The sequence below is a fragment of the Clupea harengus genome, chromosome 5 (assembly GCF_900700415.2).
Source record: "Clupea harengus chromosome 5, Ch_v2.0.2, whole genome shotgun sequence".
Lineage (NCBI taxonomy): Eukaryota > Metazoa > Chordata > Actinopteri > Clupeiformes > Clupeidae > Clupea > Clupea harengus.
Window position 1 is genome coordinate 29200706 of NC_045156.1, and position 21320 is coordinate 29222025.

Sequence of the window (21320 nt, forward strand, 5' to 3'; positions counted from 1 at the left end):
AGTTCTGTTTGTGCGTGCTCTGTGAAATGCTGCATGCTCTTCACTGTCATAAGACTGTTGCTATGAAAACACCAATGAGCGTGAGCGACACAGGACAAAGTTTACATTGGGAGCTGGGGCAGTTTTACATGTGCCCCACGGAATCTGCCTAGCAACTGTTTTCAATTGGCTCAGGCACCGAAATGAAGCACCGAAATCTGCGTTGCATTTCGGTCCGGGTAGGTACCGGTTGTATTGGAACCGGTTCCATATTGGTACCGGTTCTCGGTACCCAACCCTACTGCACACATACAAAACTTTTCTCTTTTATGGTTTTTTCAAGCACCAAATAATGTGTATACTCTCATTACATGAAACAGTGATCATTAATCCATTGCAACATTAAAACAATTATACATAGGCTTAGTGTCAGTATAAACTGACATGCATGTAGAACAATTTCCCTTTTTGGTAAACTTTGATCTTTTGCGTGCCATTAAAGTATTGGTTGAGCTTTGTTGTAAAAAAAAATGGAACATCTACGTGGCATTTGCATTCAGCGTTCTACCGTGATGATATTAATTAAAAGGCAATCTATTTGAAATGACAGAAGTGCTGTGGGTGTTTAGAAGTTGACTGTTTGTGAAGCCATATTCCTTTGAGTTTTCAAACATCTTCAACCTGTGATTTAAAAGAAAATCTTGTAATGCTACCAGGGGCAGAGTAAGTGGAAGATGAATCTTTGAAAACCCCACATGGGCGATAGATAGCTTTACCTGTGATTCCTTTAAACTAATTCAAGTCTAAGAAACAAACAGCTACAGAGACTCTGTACATCAACAAGAAAAGCAAGCAGGGTTTCCAGAGAAGTCATGTAGACATCATGTGGTTAAGTTGATATAATTCATCGTGTTATGTCCTTACAGCTAACACCAACAAAAGCACACACCGTTTTCAATTTGACATCCACATTTACACTTGTGAGGTCTTTAAGGCTCCAAAGTGTTGGTTTTAGCTGTGGAAACCTATTTGGGGCACAATTAGCTCTTATTATCACCTCAGTTCATTTTGTGTGACACTAAAGGCAACATGTCGAGCGAGCACCGACACCATAGGAAGCACTGATGTATAAGATAGAGGCAGCGGCAACACAAATAAATTTGCCGCAGAGGTAGATAGCCTGCGCCAGAGAGATGGTGGTGGTGGTCGCACTCTCATTAGGCTGATTTAAAGGCGAGGTCTACCACAGTCTAATAATATGCTGATTTAAAGGCGAGGTCTACCACAGTCTAATAATATGCTGATTTAAAGGCGAGGTCTACCACAGTCTAATAATATGCATTGATCAAAGCAAATGAGAGGCTTTAGTGGGGATCAGAGAGCAAATCATTTCACCATCTACAAAAGGCATTTGTGCAGTTTAGAGTGAAAACATGTCGAGATCCCAGTTTTGCCTCTACAAGTAAAGTCTTTACCTTTAGCTTGAATCAGATTATCATCCGGACATGGCATCTTTCAGAGGTGACCATGATGTATTTAATGCATCCATCAGTACCATACTCATTAGTGGCATGAGATGCCATTGTGGCTCCCATCAGCACAGATCTCCCATCAGTGGCCGCACTGCAGATCTCTTAATGTGACATAATCCCCTGCAACATGCTGCCTGCTAGTCTCTGGCAATTCGGAGTGCAGTGTCGGCCAGACTGTCGGGAGCTGTCCGTGGTCCTGAAGTAGAGACGCTCTCAGTTATAGATAACCCGACTCGGCATACTGCATACTGCATACGGCATACGTCATACTGCATACTCGGCATACTGCATACGGCATACTGCATACTGCATACTCGGCATACTGCATACGGCATACTGCATACTGCATACGGCATACTGCATACTGCATACTCGGCATACTGCATACGGCATATTCGGCATACTGCATACGGCATACTCGGCATACTGCATACGGCATACTCGGCATACTGCATACGGCATACTGCATACTCGGCATACTGCATACTGCATACTCGGCATACTGCATACGGCATACTGCATACTGCATACTGCATACGGCATACTGCATACTCGGCATACTGCATACTGCATACGGCATACTGCATACTGCATACTCGGCATACTGCATGCCATGTGTCAATGAGCCAGTGTCAATGAGCTGCAGCTAATGAGGTGAGCCCTGTCGCACGGAGGCTGACATTTCCACAATACAAAATAATTCGCAAGAGCCAAGGAAACAAGACTTTCTTTCTTAAACATCATCAACATAAACATTTAGCAACATATGTTCATACGTGTACTGTTTGTCATGCAAGGCATTTATAATAGCAAAAGGAACTGGATACTGTAACTCTGGGATCTCAAATGGAGAATGACCAATAAACAAGCCTATGAAAAACAATACTTTCCACAGTTCTAGTGCTCACTGCCACACAGAGAAAAATGACATTTTCTTTCTGCAGAGGCCGCATTGATCCTAATGCGAGTGTGCTTATCTTGCCATGGCTAGCTGCAGGCAGAGAAACTGTGATGGCATGATTCAATTTGAGCACCAGGGATGTCTGGAAGCACAGACAGGCAACACAATTAATCTTCTTAAGGGAACATCAACAATGTCATTCTCCTGGCAACAAAATGAAAGCCTTTAAGAGAAATGAATAATACGCTCAGAGCGAGCGAGGCTAGAATGACATTTTATATACTGATTGAAGTCATGTGTGATGCTGTCATCAAATGCAAACATGCATCTGCCTTTGAAGAGCTATCAAAAGCCTGTCAAGGTGTCTACGGAGAAAAGGTGTCTACCGAGGAGAAAATGTTCACTGTGACGTGGAAAAAAATCTTCCACTATCTACCAGTCACTTCTAAATGCCTACCCAACCTCTCCAGCTAGACACTCATTATTACTGCTCAGTAATTATTCGCCTGCCGCCTGAGACTAGGCCCTGACTATTGAAGTGTAATTCACATGGACACCTGTATGATTATTTCAGAAACAAAACACAGTGAAAGGAACGGATAGGCATTCAGTCACAATGCTGGTTCACTTTCAGATGCTTACATCCTAAAGAGGGGTTCACTGTATTCCGAAGGAATTTTAAACTTCACTGACAAATACACACAAGAAACCCATAGGAAACCCATAGGAAACCCCTTAAACATTCAGCCTAATATCGAACCATACCATACAATTCGAGAAGATCATTTACCCTTTTCGGCACAGAGAACGGAGACGTGGTTGATAGCTTTTTAAAGCCACCCAAAAGGCACAAATGACTATGCAAATCCAGTCATTAAAATGAATGACATTTAGAGTATGCACACAACAAATACTGATTACTGAAGTATGCGGTGTGATTCAAAAGAATTCTGCAACAAATAAAAGCCCCCTAACTGCACAAAAGTACAGGAGAAGATGATATTCAGAGCAACTCCAGATTACAGTGAGAGAGTATGCAGCTATTCAGACAAACATGTCAGGCAAATGCAGGAAAGACATCTGTTAAGACTCAAATGGATCAGTGTTTACCAGGCTCCTACTGCAGATGGACATAGCAATTTGCATGTTAATGATTAGGATGTCATTTTTATTTAGACTGTGTGTGCACTCTTCGCATCAAATGCATTTTATCCGCCCGGCAACAGCATTTTACCAATGCTACTGGCCAAGCCCAACAGGAGAGACGTTTCACTTTCATGAAGAGAACCCCTCTTCTGGCACCAGTCCTCCAAAATATGTTCAGAATTAAAAAAAATCATTCTCAGCTCCTGGTATAATTGAATTTGGGACCATTATAATGATTGATATTACTTACTCAGCATCTCCCCCCCACACTTTCTTAATGGCTATGTCTTCATTGCGCATTTTATAGTCAGCTGGTTTGATGTATGGCCTTCACCTAAAGGTTATTCCTCTGGGGTGTGCTTCATTAGCCTGCCTGCCTCTCTGGGAGAAGCCTTGTGCCACAAACCCAATCCCCCCCCCCCCATGCTCCCTCCTCCATTCTGCAGCAGCGTTCTCGTCGCTCCCCTGACTGGTTTGAGGGGAGCTCTGAATGCACAGTCACTCTGGTTAACAAGGCCAGCGCTGAGGCGGTGAGGCGCTGAGGCGCTGAGGCGCTGAGGCGGTGAGGCTCGGCGGAGCACCGCTCGAGGGTAAATACACTGTTCTGTGTGTGTGTGAACGGTGCTCTGGCTTGTGGACGTTTTCGGAGGCGGGTGAACCACTCATCACTTTGCCTCATTTCTGTGCAAACGCTGCAGAGGAAAAACAATCATTCCACGTCCCCACTGGGTAGCGGCACTGCTCACATATTTGAATATATTTGCTGATAAAACAAAGCCCAGGTTTACAGTATACTGAAGGCTGTGTGAAGAAGTACAACACCGTATCAAAGCATGTGTTATTGTTATCCCACACATGTAGTACAGATGCATGTATGGTTGTCTCCAAAGACATAAACCACGTAGAACACATGTTATTCCACAAGACTAACGTACAGTAGGAGGTACTCACCCTCACTCCCCTCCCCCGGGGGCTGGTAGAAGGACAGCCCCAGTGAGATCAAGGCAGCGATTTCCAGGATGATGAGGGTCACATCTTGAAGGGCTTCCCATACTAACTGTAAGAACGTTTTTGGCTTCTTTGGAGGTATAAGATTTAGACCATAGACTTCTTTTCTCTTGTCTAAGTCAGTTGCATCTCCTGCCAGACCTGTAGGCATATATGAACAAATAAAAATGATGTTTAATAGGACTACAGGTGATACTTAAACCAACTAAACAGGCAATATTTGTCCCAAAGCATTTAGAACACACTCTCCTTCCTAGGCTTCATTTTACACCTACTGCTTTCCATCACAAAAGCCACCAACATTGCGGTATTTTACCTCTATGAAATGCTCTTCTCATATTCCAAAGTAATGCACATAAGCTTTTGTAAATACACAGTGCACATAGTACAAGTTATTACAGAAACATCTCGAGTAAAGGATTATAACGTGTGCATTTGAAAGGTCGCATCAGTGTTCACGTCTTAGAGGGAACACAGCATTTGCCTCCACAAGGTAGATGTCCAATACCGATATTATTCCTTTTTTGAAGACGGGTCAGTTTTATGTTCTGGATATGTGTGCGTGTCATATCATGCTCTCATTAAAGATAGAGCAGAGAGTCATCTGAGTTGGTGCAAACTGATGAGTGGCTCCAGGGGCGACAGTGGTACAGGGGGTAGAGAAGTCGTTTAGTAATCAGAAGGTTGCTAGTTCGATTCCCTGTCGAAGCGTCCTTGAGCAAGACACTGAACCCCTAATTGCTCCTCATGTGCAGTGTGCCATCAGTGAAAAATGTAAAATGTGTATACATTGTAAGTCGCACATATGTAAGTCGCTTTGGATAAAAGCGTCTGCTAAATGACTAAATGTAAATGTTTGCAGACTGGCTCCTCACAGATCGGACTTTCGGAAAAACAAAGAATATCCAAGGCTGGTGTACCCTTGGTTTATTTTATTTTCTGCAGGTAAGAAATGACACAAACTTGAAGAATTTTTGGCAAGAGCAAGTAAGGCGCAGGTCAACATGTTGACGGGTTTAAAAAAACAGAGCAATCCTCCTTTCTGTTCGGCCCTCTCTCTCTCTCTCTCTGGGCCCCTGTGTCCCCCCCCACACACGCTGACTCATCAGCCAGGGCGGAGCTGCGCTCTTATATAATGCATTTGTGAGAGAGGGCCCTGGCCTCTGCCCTTCCCTCCTCTGCAGATACCATGTGCCATGCAAATCATTCCCTGTATTACCAGCTCTCCAGCAAGCTCCAGGCATACTTAGCTGTGCTGCTCGGAGATGAAAAACATAAAAAAAAGTGACACGAGTTCAACTGCCACGGAGTCATCCCTGTTCTGATGCATCATGCTGCTGCTCAGGCAAAAGATATCGCTTTAAGATAGTCTGCTTCTAAAGGAGTGGAGCTGCTGGATGCATTTAAACTGACATTTCACATCAAAAACTTAAAGTAGCAGTATAAATAGGCTTATCGATACAGTCGTCATGCAGCTAAAGGGCACATTATGCTGCAAATGCCAATCCAGGGTAGGCGTGATTTCCCCGCAGAATTACAACAGCTCACAGTGAGCTAGGTGGGAATTGCTCTTCAACACAGGTAAGAATCACTGCATTGGTGTAGTACACCAGCTGCCTAGCTGAGCAGTCTACAAAGTTAATGTACATATAGTATTGCATTACACTAACTATTATATACATTACACTATTACACTAACTTATAGAATATATATCCTCACATGCCCATTCCACACATGGCCATCTGTTGTCATATGACAACAAAGCCAGTTCCTCACATGCCAGAATATCAGCTTGAACTAAGAGAGCTCTAGGAAGAACAGACTGACTGAGGGGGCTTTGGTGATGCCATGGAGTGCCCTGCTGGCACCTAAAGCACTCCTGCTGTGGGCATACATTTACAGGACACTTGATAGGCGGAATATGACACAGGCTTCAACTAACTCATCTGCAGATGATTCAAGAGCCCATAGCTGCTGCCGTCTCCGTACAGCCACTGAGAAACTAGAAACCCATGCACACCCCACGGAAGCCATTAGACCTCCTGCCAACAAGATGAATGAACTTGAAACATGGACCCACAAAAAAAAGGAAAAGGTATGTTGAAAAAAATACATATATTTTCTAAGGACACAAGATTCAGCAGGACTACGGTACAGAGTAAAGAGAGCATTGTGCGGCAGTGAAAAAAATCACAACAATTAATTCTGGTTCTGAAGTCAAGAAACAGTCTTTCAGAGAGATGTTAAGTCTCGTGTCAAGGTCTTATCCATTATAAGGAGAAAGAAATCCCCAAATCCATGATCCAACTGGTTCTGTGTTATTTCAAAAGAAAGCTGTCAAGAGGAGCAGTGTTGTTCAGTGTACCACATTATTGGCATATATACATACCACTTAAGAGTGTGTTATATTTACACATCCGTATAGAGTAGCTAACTATTCTATAGAGTAAACCATAGATCTGCATGAAGCAGTAAATCTTAATAAAATATTATGGTCAACCTGAGCTATGATGAGCTATGAGCTACGATTCCTTTTAGCATCAATAAGGTTCTGTGTATGAGCAGTCCCAGCAGTGTGCCGTTGTTGTAAATCCATCACTGTGTCAATCTTCTCGTTTGCACATAAAACAAATCACTCAAGCCTATAATGAATGAAAACAGCAAATGCCAATTTTAACAAGAAACTGACATAATACACATGCCTCTGTTCCTGGCGAACACAAGAGCAGATAATTCTACTGGACAGCATTCAGAATCCTGGCACATTATTGGCAGCGATAAACTCTGGCCAGCAGCTGGGTAAATGTGATTCGGCATGGGCCCCTTGTTTTCTCAGGTCCCCCGATAAACAGGATTTTTGTGGAAGTCTGCATTTCAGCTGCTTCATCTGTCCAGCTGTGCTCCTGATTTTGTGTCTTGGAGCGCCAGAAGCTGGCCAGGAACGTTGGGAACGTTGCCTGTGCTTTTGTAACGCATCCCCCGCTGCCATCGATGCTTTTCAGGGATTAGGCCCTCAATGTGAATCTGCTGTCATTTAGCTGCCTGGGGCCGCCCATGTGTCCTCAGCTCGGTCACCGCCACGGAGAGGCAAGAAAAATACCTTTTTTTTCAAAATAAATGTTTATGTCATGCTGTAAGGATGTAACCTTAAGTTTTGATTGGTTTTGTTATTTAGTCTAAAAAACCAACATTTAGTTTATTTTCATGATCTGTTGAGTATGCAAGGGGTTCCCTGGGTAAACAGGAGAGATCTGTTTTGGCGGGTGTACTTTGTAGGAGTTTAATTGAGGGGGCACAGGTTGTTGAGGAGAGTTTGTAATACAGTTTGCTGTCTTGCCTTTCCATGTTAAAGCTAATTAAGCCCACTCCTGTAACCTGTTTCTTTTCCACCACGCCTCAGTGGGATCAGCCCCTCAGGGTTACAAGAATAGAGTGCGCTTTGGTGTCTTACTGTAGTCTTTTCTCCCAGATGCTTTGTCCTGCTTTTACTATCACAAAAAAATTATAATCACAGCTGCATACAGCTAGATCTTGGTCCAAGAGACCTTGTTAGATTGTCACCAACAGTCCCTATCAAGACAGAAAGAGAACTGAAGAACTGATTCTCTCCTATAGTCCCTATCAAGACAGAAAGAGAAAGAGAACTGATTCACACCTATAGTCCCTATCAAGACAGAAAGAGAACTGATTCACACCTATAGTCCCTATCAAGACAGAAAGAGAAAGAGAACTGATTCACACCTATAGTCCCTATCAAGACAGAAAGAGAACTGATTCACACCTATAGTCCCTATCAAGACAGAAAGAGAAAGAGAACTGATTCACACCTATAGTCCCTATCAAGATAGAAAGAGAAAGAGAACTGATTCACACCTATAGTCCCTATCAAGACAGAAAGAGAAAGAGAACTGATTCACACCTATAGTCCCTATCAAGACAGAAAGAGAAAGAGAACTGATTCACACCTATAGTCCCTATCAAGATAGAAAGAGAAAGAGAACTGATTCACACCTATAGTCCCTATCAAGACAGAAAGAGAACTGATTCACACCTATAGTCCCTATCAAGACAGAAAGAGAAAGAGAACTGATTCACACCTATAGTCCCTATCAAGACAGAAAGAGAACTGATTCACACCTATAGTCCCTATCAAGACAGAAAGAGAAAGAGAACTGATTCACACCTATAGTCCCTATCAAGATAGAAAGAGAAAGAGAACTGATTCACACCTATAGTCCCTATCAAGACAGAAAGAGAAAGAGAACTGATTCACACCTATAGTCCCTATCAAGATAGAAAGAGAAAGAGAACTGATTCACACCTATAGTCCCTATCAAGACAGAAAGAGAACTGATTCACACCTATAGTCCCTATCAAGACAGAAAGAGAAAGAGAACTGATTCACACCTATAGTCCCTATCAAGACAGAAAGAGAACTGATTCACACCTATAGTCCCTATCAAGACAGAAAGAGAAAGAGAACTGATTCACACCTATAGTCCCTATCAAGATAGAAAGAGAAAGAGAACTGATTCACACCTATAGTCCCTATCAAGACAGAAAGAGAAAGAGAACTGATTCACACCTATAGTCCCTATCAAGACAGAAAGAGAAAGAGAACTGATTCACACCTATAGTCCCTATCAAGATAGAAAGAGAAAGAGAACTGATTCACACCTATAGTCCCTATCAAGACAGAAAGAGAAAGAGAACTGATTCACACCTATAGTCCCTATCAAGACAGAAAGAGAAAGAGAACTGATTCACACCTATAGTCCCTATCAAGACAGAAAGAGAAAGAGAACTGATTCACACCTATAGTCCCTATCAAGACAGAAAGAGAACTGAGCCAATGGGCCCACCCCCACTAACACACAACATAGATGATCTAAAAGTGAACAGAGCAGGGGAGAGTTGCCTGGAAACACTAGCCCCCTCTCCCCCTAACACACACACACACACACACACACACACACACATAACCACATTTATATTGAGAGTGTGTGTGTGTGTGTGTGTGTGTGTGTGTGTGTGTGTGTGTGTGTGCGTGTGTGTGTGTGCGTGGGTGGGTGGGTGGCAGTATTGGGGGGTGAGGGGGTGGTGGTGGGGGGGGGTAAAGTAGAAAACACCCCACATCCAAGTACAATGAGTATCCAAAAATAGCCTCATTAACCATTCCCTTTTTAATTGAGCCTCAGGACGCATGGAGATCCTCTCATTGATCTAGCTCCCGCGCACGGCAGCACATCCAGCACATCCAGCGCGCGCGTTTCCCACGGCCCGGGCCACTGCTATATGCAGCGGGGGGGGGAGAGAGCACCGCCTCAGCACCTCTCATTGGCTGAGCCCAACCGCACCGAGCACGGCTGACAGCCACCGGTCTCGTGCAGCCAAGCGGTGTGCCATAGCAGCTGAACATCACTCACTGCGATGCTGTGATCCTCAGCCAGCCACTCTCAATTAACACAAGCAAGTCCGGCGTCACGCCCCCGTTCAGTGTGCAGAGGCTCCTCGAGCCTGCCCTGCGTTCAGTGAGGGGGGGGGGGGGGGGGGGGGGGGTCGCACGACTACACAAGGAGACGGAGCGAGGCGCAGGAAATGAGCTGGGAAGTTGGGAGCTGCGAGGAAGTCTAAATATGCAAATGAGGGGGTATGTGTGGTTTTATGAAAATGTGCGCTGGTGTTAGAAGGGTGATCGCGGGGCTATGTGTGTTATGAATACATAAAGCATGCCATCATGGCAAGCCTGATACTGAAGCCAAGCCATTACCCAGCAGCAGAGTGTTGAGGGGCATATGAATATGAAAAGGATAAAAATTCAGTGTGCATTTGGAGTCGGTTCCAATTTCCTCCAAAGTGCCTATTTTATTAGGCATTTAAGAGCTCACAGCGTAAGAAATATGACCAAAGTACAGTATCAGTCATCTCTCCTTGATGTTAATTGAACATTTATAGCTCCATTTGTTACTTGGCTTCATAAAAGTACTTTGAAACATGCAAGTACTAGGCTCGGAGAGTCTGGTGAGTGATGATGCTCACAAAATAATAATTCAGTAAATATTCAAATCATAAACTATAAACTTCAAGATGAGCTTATAAATCAGAGGAAATCAGGCATGCAGCATAAATCAGAAGGTAGAGATTAAATTTGGACAGTAAGTACATGCATGCATGCATGCTTGTATGTATGTATGTATGTATGTATGTATGTATGTATGTATGTATCCCTTAAACAGAGAGATGGAGAGAGATAGAGATCTCCAAGGTAAGAGCACACCCAAAAGTGCTCTAAGAGGGAAAGAATGTTGCGGCTGCGGTTTGCTCAGATCAAATGGGAGACATGCAAAGTGTTTCAGTCGACCTGATTACGCGCCGAGGGAGGGTGGCTGGGTGGCTGGGGACGCTCGAGGGAGAGACGCTCCAAGCGAAACACCCTGAACACCCCGGCTCATTTAGGGAGGGAAATGAGGACACTCATGTGCGCGCGCGGGCGGGCGCGCTGATGATGAGGTAGGGGGGGAACCACAAAAGAGAATAGGCCAAGTTTAAAAAAAGATCACAAATTGATTTCCAGACCATTTGGAAACTCCGGGGACCAAAGTAAAAAATTTTTTTTTTTTAAACGTACTCCTGCCACATTTCCAGACCTTTCTCTGCCAATCACTGGTGTTCATTACATATGCAAAGACAAAGGCAGGTGAATGCAGGACGTTTTTGGGCATTGAAACCAAGGCTACTTGATAGGAGAACCTGGAAATTTGAAATGACCGGACTGCATGTGTGTTTGAGAAGGGAGAGAGAGGCAGCGAGAAAGAGTGAGAGAGAGAAGCAGGGGGCATTATTGCATATTTTAACAGTTGGCTTTTTTTCACCGTGGCTAAAAATAGATTGCCATGGAAACCCTACACATCATACAGGCTGGATGGGAAGGTTCACAAGCTCGCTGCAAAGCCTACATTATGGCTTAACCGCAACATAGATACTTCCTTTTTCCAGGCAGACAACCTCCAGGTTAGCAAGCACTGGGGGGCATTAACAGATTATCTCAAACTGTCCAACTAGTGCTTGAGAAAGCAAATGCAGTGCTTTTCACTCTGCTCAGGCTAACAGTGTAAGCCTCCCTCTGTTGCTAAGGGATATGACTGGCCCTAGATCAGTAATTCACAGGAACCGAAACAGGAGAAAAAGCAGGCGCGTAATGAGAACATTTGAGAAATTGCAGGTCACAGAAAATACTTGAGGACAAGATGGATGAATAGAATGATAATCTGGGGACACAAGGGGAAAATCAATACCAATACACAACATGCGGTGTAGCGAAGATAAATAGGAGCCAAAATAACAACTGACATGGTTGGATAAATCATGCTCTGTTTGCTATACATTGACTAAATGCCACAGAATTCTAGTACACCACTCTTGTGTCAGATTCGGAGTATCTTTTCTACGGTGTGCCATATCCAAAACTAGTTTCCTTGGAAACCTGTTGTGATACATCGTATTGATGTTTCTCACGATCGATATCTCAGCACCATCTGAGGGGGATAATATATCTGGTGAAAATCTGAAGTGAAAATATTATACACAGAATACTAATATATACTGATCGTACAGTCAGTTTAAATGCGGGTCTCACATAAATAAGCTCACGAGAGACATTTAATGACAACTAAATGAACATTTTAATAACTAAGCCTGCTTCCAAATAACACAAATAATTGATATCAATTAAATGTTTCATTTTAAAATGGTCTGCTGCCTCTGACCTTGTCGTCTTCTATTAGAGGTCAAAGAGAAAATGGCAAAGCGTGCACAACCTATTGAAGCCCACTCATTAAGGTTGGTCTATTAGTTCATGCTGGGCAGAGCGGACGGCTCCGTGCCAATGATAAGCAATGAGGGCAGCCCCTGGCTCTGGTGCCAACGCACGTGGAAGAGGGCACCCTGTAATTGATCCCCCAGGCTGGAGAGATGAACACACACACACACTTGGCAGACATGTACACACACGCACAGACACACAGAGAAATAAACACACACAGACGCGCGCACAACTGGCCAAGATGAATACACACAACACGTATATTTATGAAGACATTTACTGTACACACCAGTGAATAATATACAAACATACACACACACTCACACACACTTCATTTGGTGATCTTTCAAATGGATTACCTCGTCTGTGTCTGTGTGTATATAAAATTACTCTTTCGAAAAGGAGACTGATTTTCACATGTCAAATAAAACATTTGTGTATGTGGTATTAAAGAATGCACGGAGAGGAAGTAAGAAATGTAGCCTTCATTAGCCGCCCTGCACATCTGGTTCATGAGAGTAGCCAGGGCGGCCGGCCCCCCACAAGACTCTAACTCTAACTTAATTAGACATCTGCTGGGTGGTCAGAGCGTGTGTGTGTTTGGACACGAGTGCCCACCTGCACCACCGGCCCACACCAACAGAGGCAGACGGGGAAACTTCAGTCAGCACACTAGCAAGTACTAGCAATCACATTCATGGGGAAAGGCATTACATGCCTACATATGGGCACACGTATATACACACACACACACACACACACACACACAGAGACAGAGAGAGAGAGAGAGAGAGAGAGAGAGAGAGAGAGAGAGAGTTGCACAGATGCCATATGTTCATACACACACGTGTGTCGGTGTCGGTGTGTGTGTGTGTGAGTGTGTGTGTGTGTGTGAGTGTGTGTGCGTGCGTGCGTGCATGCGTGCGTGCGTGTGTGTGTGCGCGTGTGCGTGTGTGTGCGTGCGTGCGTGTGTGTGTGCGCGTGTGCGTGTGCGTGTGTGTGTGTGTGTGTGTGTGCGTGTGTGCGTGTGCGTGTGTGCGTGCATGCGTGCGTGCGTGCATACGTGCGTGTGTGAGTGTGCCTGCGTGCGTGCGTGCATGCGTGCGTGCGTGTGTGTGTGAGTGTGCCTGCGTGCGTGCGTGCGTGCGTGCGTGCGTGCGTGCGTGCGTGCGTGCGTGCGTGCGTGCGTGCGTGCGTGCGTGTGTGTGTGTGTCTCCTAAAGTGCACTGAGCAGTAATAGAGTCACATGGCCTTCCCTCAGTCTCCAGGCTGTGGTGTCAGGCTCCACTTTCACCTGCAGGGTTCAGGTGTAAGCCCTTACCTCAGTGCAGCCCATTAAAATGCAGATTAGCCCAGGAACTCATAAAAGACTCATGATGAGGGGAAGTGAGAGAGATTATGTGGGGGAAAAAGGCATTAAAAAGCTGTCTGTCTGCCCGCACATCAGCCATAAGGCACAGCAGAGCAGTCCCATTTATACAGGTCTCTGCAGTGTTCTCACATTTATGGAAATATGTGTGAAAAGGGAGAATATGCAAATGTACCTGCGACATTAAAACATGCTCATATTTGTGCAACCTCAATCTCACTTGATAAGTGTACGCTGTCTTAAACAGTGTTTGGTTTACAATCATGGCATGGTGGCAGTATAATTTTACAGAATCCTCCCTACTTATTTCATAATCAGCACAGATATGTTGTAGTAAAAAGCTTACCAATAAATGCCACATAACAATAATTGTTATGGTTTTACAACACATACATATTTTTCGATTTTAAAGACCTTTCTTAATGACTGATTAATGATGATTGTCGAAAAAACAAAAACCTATCTAGTATCTAGACTCAAATCAATCTGTAATGGATTCCCTCAGAGCCCCATAATGGTTCAGTTCATTTGAGTCCCAGTGGATCATTATGGATCCCGGATATCAAACTAACATTATCTGCACCTCAGTGCCATTCAATCAGGATATCAAACTAACATTATCTGCACCTCAGTGCCATTCAATCCATAGCAGATACCATTCCACCGTTACCAGGTCTCCATGGCAATAATGACATACAGAACCAGAATATATCTTTTATTTTTTTTGTTTTCTCGTATGCAATATGCCACCTCACTCCGATGTGGTCTGATAGATAGATAGATAGATAGATGGATACTTTATTAATCCCGAGGGAAATTTAGTCTGGTACCATGTTTATGACAAAGAAGTGTAAAAGAGAAACAGCCCAAATAACCAGACGCCCAAAGATATGTACAGTAACTACCGAAAGGCTGACGAACAGAAATGAACCATTTTTGCTTTTTTTATCCGTCTCTTTCAGCTTTAGTTTCTCCTGGTTGTAGACAGAGGTTAATTAAACTGCTAGAGACTTGATTAGCTCCAAGGCTAAAGCACAAATCTAATGCAAATGGAGCGTCTAGCCCTCAGACCTTACCTAGCAGCATATGATGATCATTAACTGGTCCTCTCAAACTGGGCCATTTGTGCAGCAGTGCAAAAACAATAACCGGCTCACATTGAGGATGTTCCAGAGAAGGGTGAGGTGTTGGGTGATGTTAGATCCAGCTGTTTGCACATTACTCTGACTAACTCTGGGGGCCTGAATACTCCATTCACCTCATTTACATTCACATTTAGTCATTTAGCAGACGCTTTTATCCAAAGCGACTTACATATGTGCGACTTACAATGTATACACATTTTACATTTACACTGATGGCACACTGCACATCAGGAGCAATTAGGGGTTCAGTGTCTTGCTCAAGGACGCTTCAACAGGGAATCGAACTAGCAACCTTGTGCTTCCTAAACGACTTCTTTACCTCCTGTACCACTGTCGGCCCATTAAAGACGAAGCAGCCCCCTGTCTTGCTTGAGAGTAAGCCCCAGGAGCGCTGATGCATGTGGGCACAAGTCTAGAGTGAGGACGGCGAAGTAAGAGACATATATAGAGTGATACTTACTTAGTGATTGATTTAGAATTCTCTAAATTAGAAATTCTATCCACAAACTATTGTACGTCTCCTCTGAAATTGAATGGTGCACGAACAGCCCCTCTCTCTCTCAGTTTGACCTTGAAGTGACATTGCATCAGAGAGGACACAAGTAAAATGGAGAATACTAGAATTTAAAATCCCTTTATGCTTGAAGTTTGGGTTGTCATATGCGTTCGTTTGTTTTTTCAGCCCAGTAGCACAGACATCCTGGAACACAGTGATCCGTCTTCGGCCTGTACCTGTCACCTCATTGAACAGTTCCGACACCTGCCGTTGCGGAGGGGAGGACGGATGACAGTGCATCGGTCTCCAAACTGCCCTATGCGTACGCTCACACCTCGTAAAAATAGAAGTGAGGGGGTCACACAGGACACAGAGCCAGCTGCCAGCCCAAACACTGGCCCCTGCATCTTAGTCAGCAGCCGTTCGCATCACCTCCAGCCACTCCCCGGCAGAGATGGGGACAGCCAGCCCGCGTGACACTGGAAGGCGAATGTCGGTGGATCTTGGCTGAGGGCGAAGGAACTTGGCACTTCGCCGACTAACGACGCTAGTACACTGAGCAGTCACACTTGGCTAGTCGCAGTCACACACCTGTTCGCCGGTCTCACTCGCCGAGACCTGTCAGCCCGCCCCGAATGCTGGGTGTCTCTAAAATGGCGCTGACACCCTTGCCGCTCTGATTTCCCTACAAGTGGCAGGCTGAGCTGTGAGAGAGGAGGGCTGTGAGGAGCATCTGGCACAAGCAGGCCTAGGTTCCTGTGAAGCGCCTTGAAGCAACACTTAACTGTTAACAGCTCTGAAGAAAGAAATACAAAAAAAAACGACTTACAAAATAGAATCTGAAAGATGACAGGCTGGGGAATTTCCGCTTGCACTATTGGTAATGTCAAAGTGCTGCAAACTCAGGCAACTAAGCTGTGACAGTCAGTTGTGTCTCACTGAATGAGAAAGGAAAGGAAAGCAGAGTTTGTCTGCGTGATGTACGCATTGTAGTATTTTTAAATAACTTCTTAAAACCTTCACAGAGTTAACCTTCACAAAAAGTTAAGAGAAGCAAGGTCGATCAAAGAAGTATTTTCATTATCACTGTCTTTCTCTTTTTTTACTCAGCTCTTAATATCTACCATGAAGCCAGATTTCACACCAAAGATATCTCAAAATGGAACCTTCCACACAGAGTCACAGACGGTGCAACACTTTTCTTATTCTAGTTCCCCCAAGGTCATCCGATTGGGAGCTGCAGTGCCTTTGGGGGCAGAAAAAAGGCCATGTATCATTAATAATCACTCCTTGGAGAGACACATTTCTCCTTTTTAAGAACCACTGCCAGAATGAGGGCAGCTTTGCTGGTGAGGAGGAGAAAGTGTCCTTATTAAAGGAGATTGCGCTCTATCTGAGGAGCAATTCCTGGTGGGGCTGAGATTAAATAGGATGTGTCAGAGGGGAATGCAAGGCCCGTGCTTCGTGGACCAGATTAGCATGCTCAAGGGGGGGGGGGGGGGGGGTGTGGAGTGGAGGAGGGGGAGAGTTGTGGGCTGAGTTGTTGGGACACCGTTTAACCAGCCACATGAGGAGACGGAGTAGTGGCAGAGAATGAGCCGCCACCCATGGCATCCTCCCTCATGCTAAACCCTGTGTCCTTCAGCCCAATGTCAAACTGGATGAAAACAGCACAAAACACAAGAGAAATGCACAGTCTCACTAAACTGCACTGAATTGTATCAGCATGTGCAGTGTGCGAGTGGGGCTGGGGATGAGGATTGTTTGATGCATTTGTTGGCTGGTGTTTACAGCAGTGGCATCTTTTCAATCTCTTTCCGTGACCTTCAGAGGACTAATAGTGCTGCAATGAATTTCATCTGCTTTTTCCACTGCCTGCTGCGCGCGCACGCACGCACATTCACAGGCGCACAAAGAGCATGTTGTCTGGCTCTGCCCACTTTCAGAACACATCTAATAATAATATGGTCATTTGATAACGTATAACAAAGAGATAATTAAGACATGCTTAAAAAGACGGAAGGTCAAAACATTCTCACAGCCTCACGGGCAACACGTTAGGGCTATTTCAGCAGAGCAGCACTGCTCTGAGTTTCACCCAGAGGGATTAAGAATCATTCAAGAAACAGCGTCCAATCTGATCATAAATAAATCTTAACAGCGCAATGCATAAAGAAAAGAGGGGACGAAGGGACCAGAGCGATTCAACAGCAGCCCAACCAAGTGTAGGTTAAGTCCCATTTGAATGTGACGGGTTATCACACAGAAATAGCCGTATGAGAGGAGAGGAGGGAGTCGTGTAGGAGGACAGGTTCTATCACGCTCCAGACACTTCTCGCCAACTCACAGCTGGTGTGTAGGCCACGGCTGCTATGCTGCATAGATTAGCATACACTAGCTAGCTCTCATAGCCTCTCACCCCCCCCCCCCCCCTTCTGGAGGGCCATTTTTGCATCTTCACCAAATATATAATCGACATAAAAGCTCCATAGATGTCTCCCTGAGAAGACAAGTGCATACAAATGGTGGTTTAAGTGATGCTTAATGGCAACATTACCATCTATGGCAAGTTGTACTGCTAGGTACAGTTATTTACTCAAGTCCACAGCAGCCTCTAACTCACGTTTACTTGTGTATGGCAATTTAAAATTTGAAGCAGGCTGTGCTCAGAAGGACAATAGTGATGAACTCAATTGCATCAGCTTTGGGATGGCTCCAGAGCCCAAACCACTGTTTCCTATGCTAAGATGGCAGGCAATGTTCTTCCCCTTATGAGAGCTCCGAGGAGTATGGGCTCCCAGGCATCAGGGAGGGACATGTTAAGCAGCACGAAGGCAACAGCTTTCTGTGAGGACACTCAGGAATCAATACGCTTATGCCAAGACTACTAATCTATAGGCAAGATAACCTTCCAACTGCAAAGATTGGCCACCTGCCGTTCTCCCACCATAGGCTGAAAGCAAGTTTGATAGCATGATCAGGCTGCTCATCCAACTACCAACATATATAGCTATCACCCCAACACACTGTTGACATGAACTCCTGCTATTCACCCCCACGGACCACATCAAAAGAGGCAAGTACTACCTGTCATCCCTCCAACTACAGACCTACCAGGCATACTAGGCGTCTGCTGTGTCTCCTGTGGAGATGAATCAGGAGCAGCCACCATATTACTGCAGCTATAGCACTTAGTGGCACCAGACCAGGAGGGCTGCTGGGTGCATGAAGGTGACTGAGTCCCACTTGCTCCCCAGAGAGAGCGCCTTAGCGCTCCCCTTATTAGCAAGGACTGGCTGGGACCATTTGTCTTCATTAGTGCGTCACAGTTCTTTCTTTCCCCGCAAAAAAATCTCTGAATCACTCAGGAAAAGTCACAGACATATTTCAGTATGTAGAATAAGTGCATACTTGTGGGTTGTAACATTACATTTCTTCAAAGCCTTGGAGTGTTTTAGGAGCTTGATGAATGGCAGCTCCAAAGGCTGTGGACGTTTCCCCTGAAAGGCGTATAAGCCTCACACATACTCTGCTGACAGACGGGTTTTCAGTGCAGGGCGGAGAGTTCCTGTGTAGTGTCTGTGATGTCTGTGGTCATATATACCACACGGGGCTAGAGCAGTGGTCCTGTGTGGTGTCTGTGGTGTCTGTGGTCATATATACCACACGGGGCTAGAGCAGTGGTCCTGTGTGGTGTCTGTGGTGTCTGTGGTGTCTGTGGTCATATATACCACACGGGGCTAGAGCAGTGGTCCTGTGTGGTGTCTGTGGTGTCTGTGGTGTCTGTGGTCATATATACCAGACTAGAGCAGTGGTGTCTGTGGTGTCTGTGGTCATATATACCACACGGGACTAGAGCAGTGGTCCTGTGTGGTGTCTGTGGTGTCTGTGGTCATATATACCAGACTAGAGCAGTGGTGTCTGTGGTGTCTGTGGTCATATATACCAGACTAGAGCAGTGGTGTCTGTGGTGTCTGTGGTGTCTGTGGTCATATATACCACACGGGACTAGAGCAGTGGTCCTGTGTGGTGTCTGTGATGTCTGTGGTCATATATACCAGACTAGAGCAGTGGTGTCTGTGTGGTGTCTGTGGTGTCTGTGGTCATATATACCAGACTAGAGCAGTGGTGTCTGTGGTGTCTGTGGTCATATATACCAGACTAGAGCAGTGGTGTCTGTAGTGTCTGTGGTGTCTGTGGTCATATATAACAGACTAGAGCAGTGGTGTCTGTGGTGTCTGTGATGTCTGTGGTCATATATAACACACGGGGCTAGAGCAGTGGTCCTGTGTGGTGTCTGTGGTGTCTGTGGTCATATATACCAGACTAGAGCAGTGGTGTCTCTGGTGTCTGTGGTGTCTGTGGTCATATATACCACACGGGACTAGAGCAGTGGTCCTGTGGTGTCTGTGGTCATATATACCCCACGGGACTAGAGCAGTGGTGTCTGTGGTGTCTGTGATGTCTGTGGTCATATATACCACACGGGGATAGAGCAGAGGTTCTGTGTGGTGTCTGTGATGTCTGTGATCATATATACCACACGGGACTAGAGCAGTGGTCCTGTGTAGTGTCTGTGGTCATATATAACAGACTAGAGCAGAGGTCCTGTGTAGTGTCTGTGGTCATATATATACCACACGGGACTAGAGCAGTGGTGTCTGTGGTGTCTGTGGTCATATATACCACACGGGACTAGAGCAGAGGTCCTGTGTGGTGTCTGTGATGTCTGTGGTCATATATACTACACGGGGCTAGAGCAGTGGTGTCTGTGGTGTCTGTGGTGTCTGTGGTCATATATACCACACGGGACTAGAGCAGTGGTCCTGTAGTGTCTGTGGTCATATATACCCCACGGGACTAGAGCAGTGGTGTCTGTGGTGTCTGTGGTGTCTGTGGTCATATATACCACACGGGACTAGAGCAGTGGTCCTGTGATGTCTGTGGTCATATATACTACACGGGACTAGAGCAGTGGTGTCTGTGGTGTCTGTGGTGTCTGTGGTCATATATACCACACGGGGCTAGAGCAGTGGTGTCTGTGGTGTCTGTGGTCATATATACCACACGGGGCTAGGGCAGTGGTGTCTGTGATGTCTGTGGTCATATATACCCCACGGGACTAGAGCAGTGGTCCTGTGTGGTGTCTGTGATGTCTTATATACCACACGGGACTAGAGCAGTGGTGCCTGTGGTGTCTGTGGTCATATATACCAGACTAGAGCAGTGGTCCTGTGTGGTGTCTATGGTGTCTGTGGTCATATATACTACACGGGACTAGAGCAGTGGTTCCATGACGTTGGGAAAACAACACGTGTGTGGTGAAACACACATGCTAAACTATTGAGAGCAGTTCATCTCGTGGGCTGCATTTAAAGCAGCAGTTTGATCAATAATTCCCAAACGGTTGGTTATTATTTACAGAGGTGTTTAGAAATACAGGTGGCCATTCAAATGACTTACCATATTCAAAAGGATACATATGAGTTATACTACACACCGGTGGACATTGCAGGACACACCGAGCATATTTCACAGACATGAAATAATGTGCATTCAAGATTCATTGATCTGGTATAACATACACAATACAGCATTGCCTACTTTAACTAACAACATGAGACACCATCATTAATAGGGTTCCTGTTGTTATCGATGAACACGTACAGACGAGGAAGGACGGTCACAGATCAAGACGATGCCGCTATCTATAAAGCTATAGATTACAAACATGACTCTGCCGTCCACACTAGCCCCTATCCCATTACAGTGGGGGGCAAATAAAGCATCGGTTGGAGCAAACCACACCAGCTGTTGCTTACCACCGTAGAGAATCAGGCCGTCATTGTTTTATCAAATGTACTTTTTCCTATAAAATGTGATGGTCCTTAAGTGCAGTTCTGGAACGCATCCTTTTCTTT

At 45.1% G+C, this 21320-nt stretch overlaps 1 protein-coding gene across 15 annotated transcripts in view; it reads right to left on the reverse strand.

Moving 5' to 3' along the window:
* atp2b2 (ATPase plasma membrane Ca2+ transporting 2) overlaps positions 1-21320 on the reverse strand; it is a 119263-nt gene that overhangs the window by 36997 nt on the left and 60946 nt on the right. For all 15 annotated transcript variants that reach the window (XM_042707911.1, XM_042707912.1, XM_042707910.1 and 12 more), the window contains one exon: positions 4510-4707. In XM_042707911.1, coding sequence (XP_042563845.1) covers positions 4510-4707 — 198 coding nt within the window. The remainder of the gene's footprint in view (positions 1-4509; positions 4708-21320) is intronic.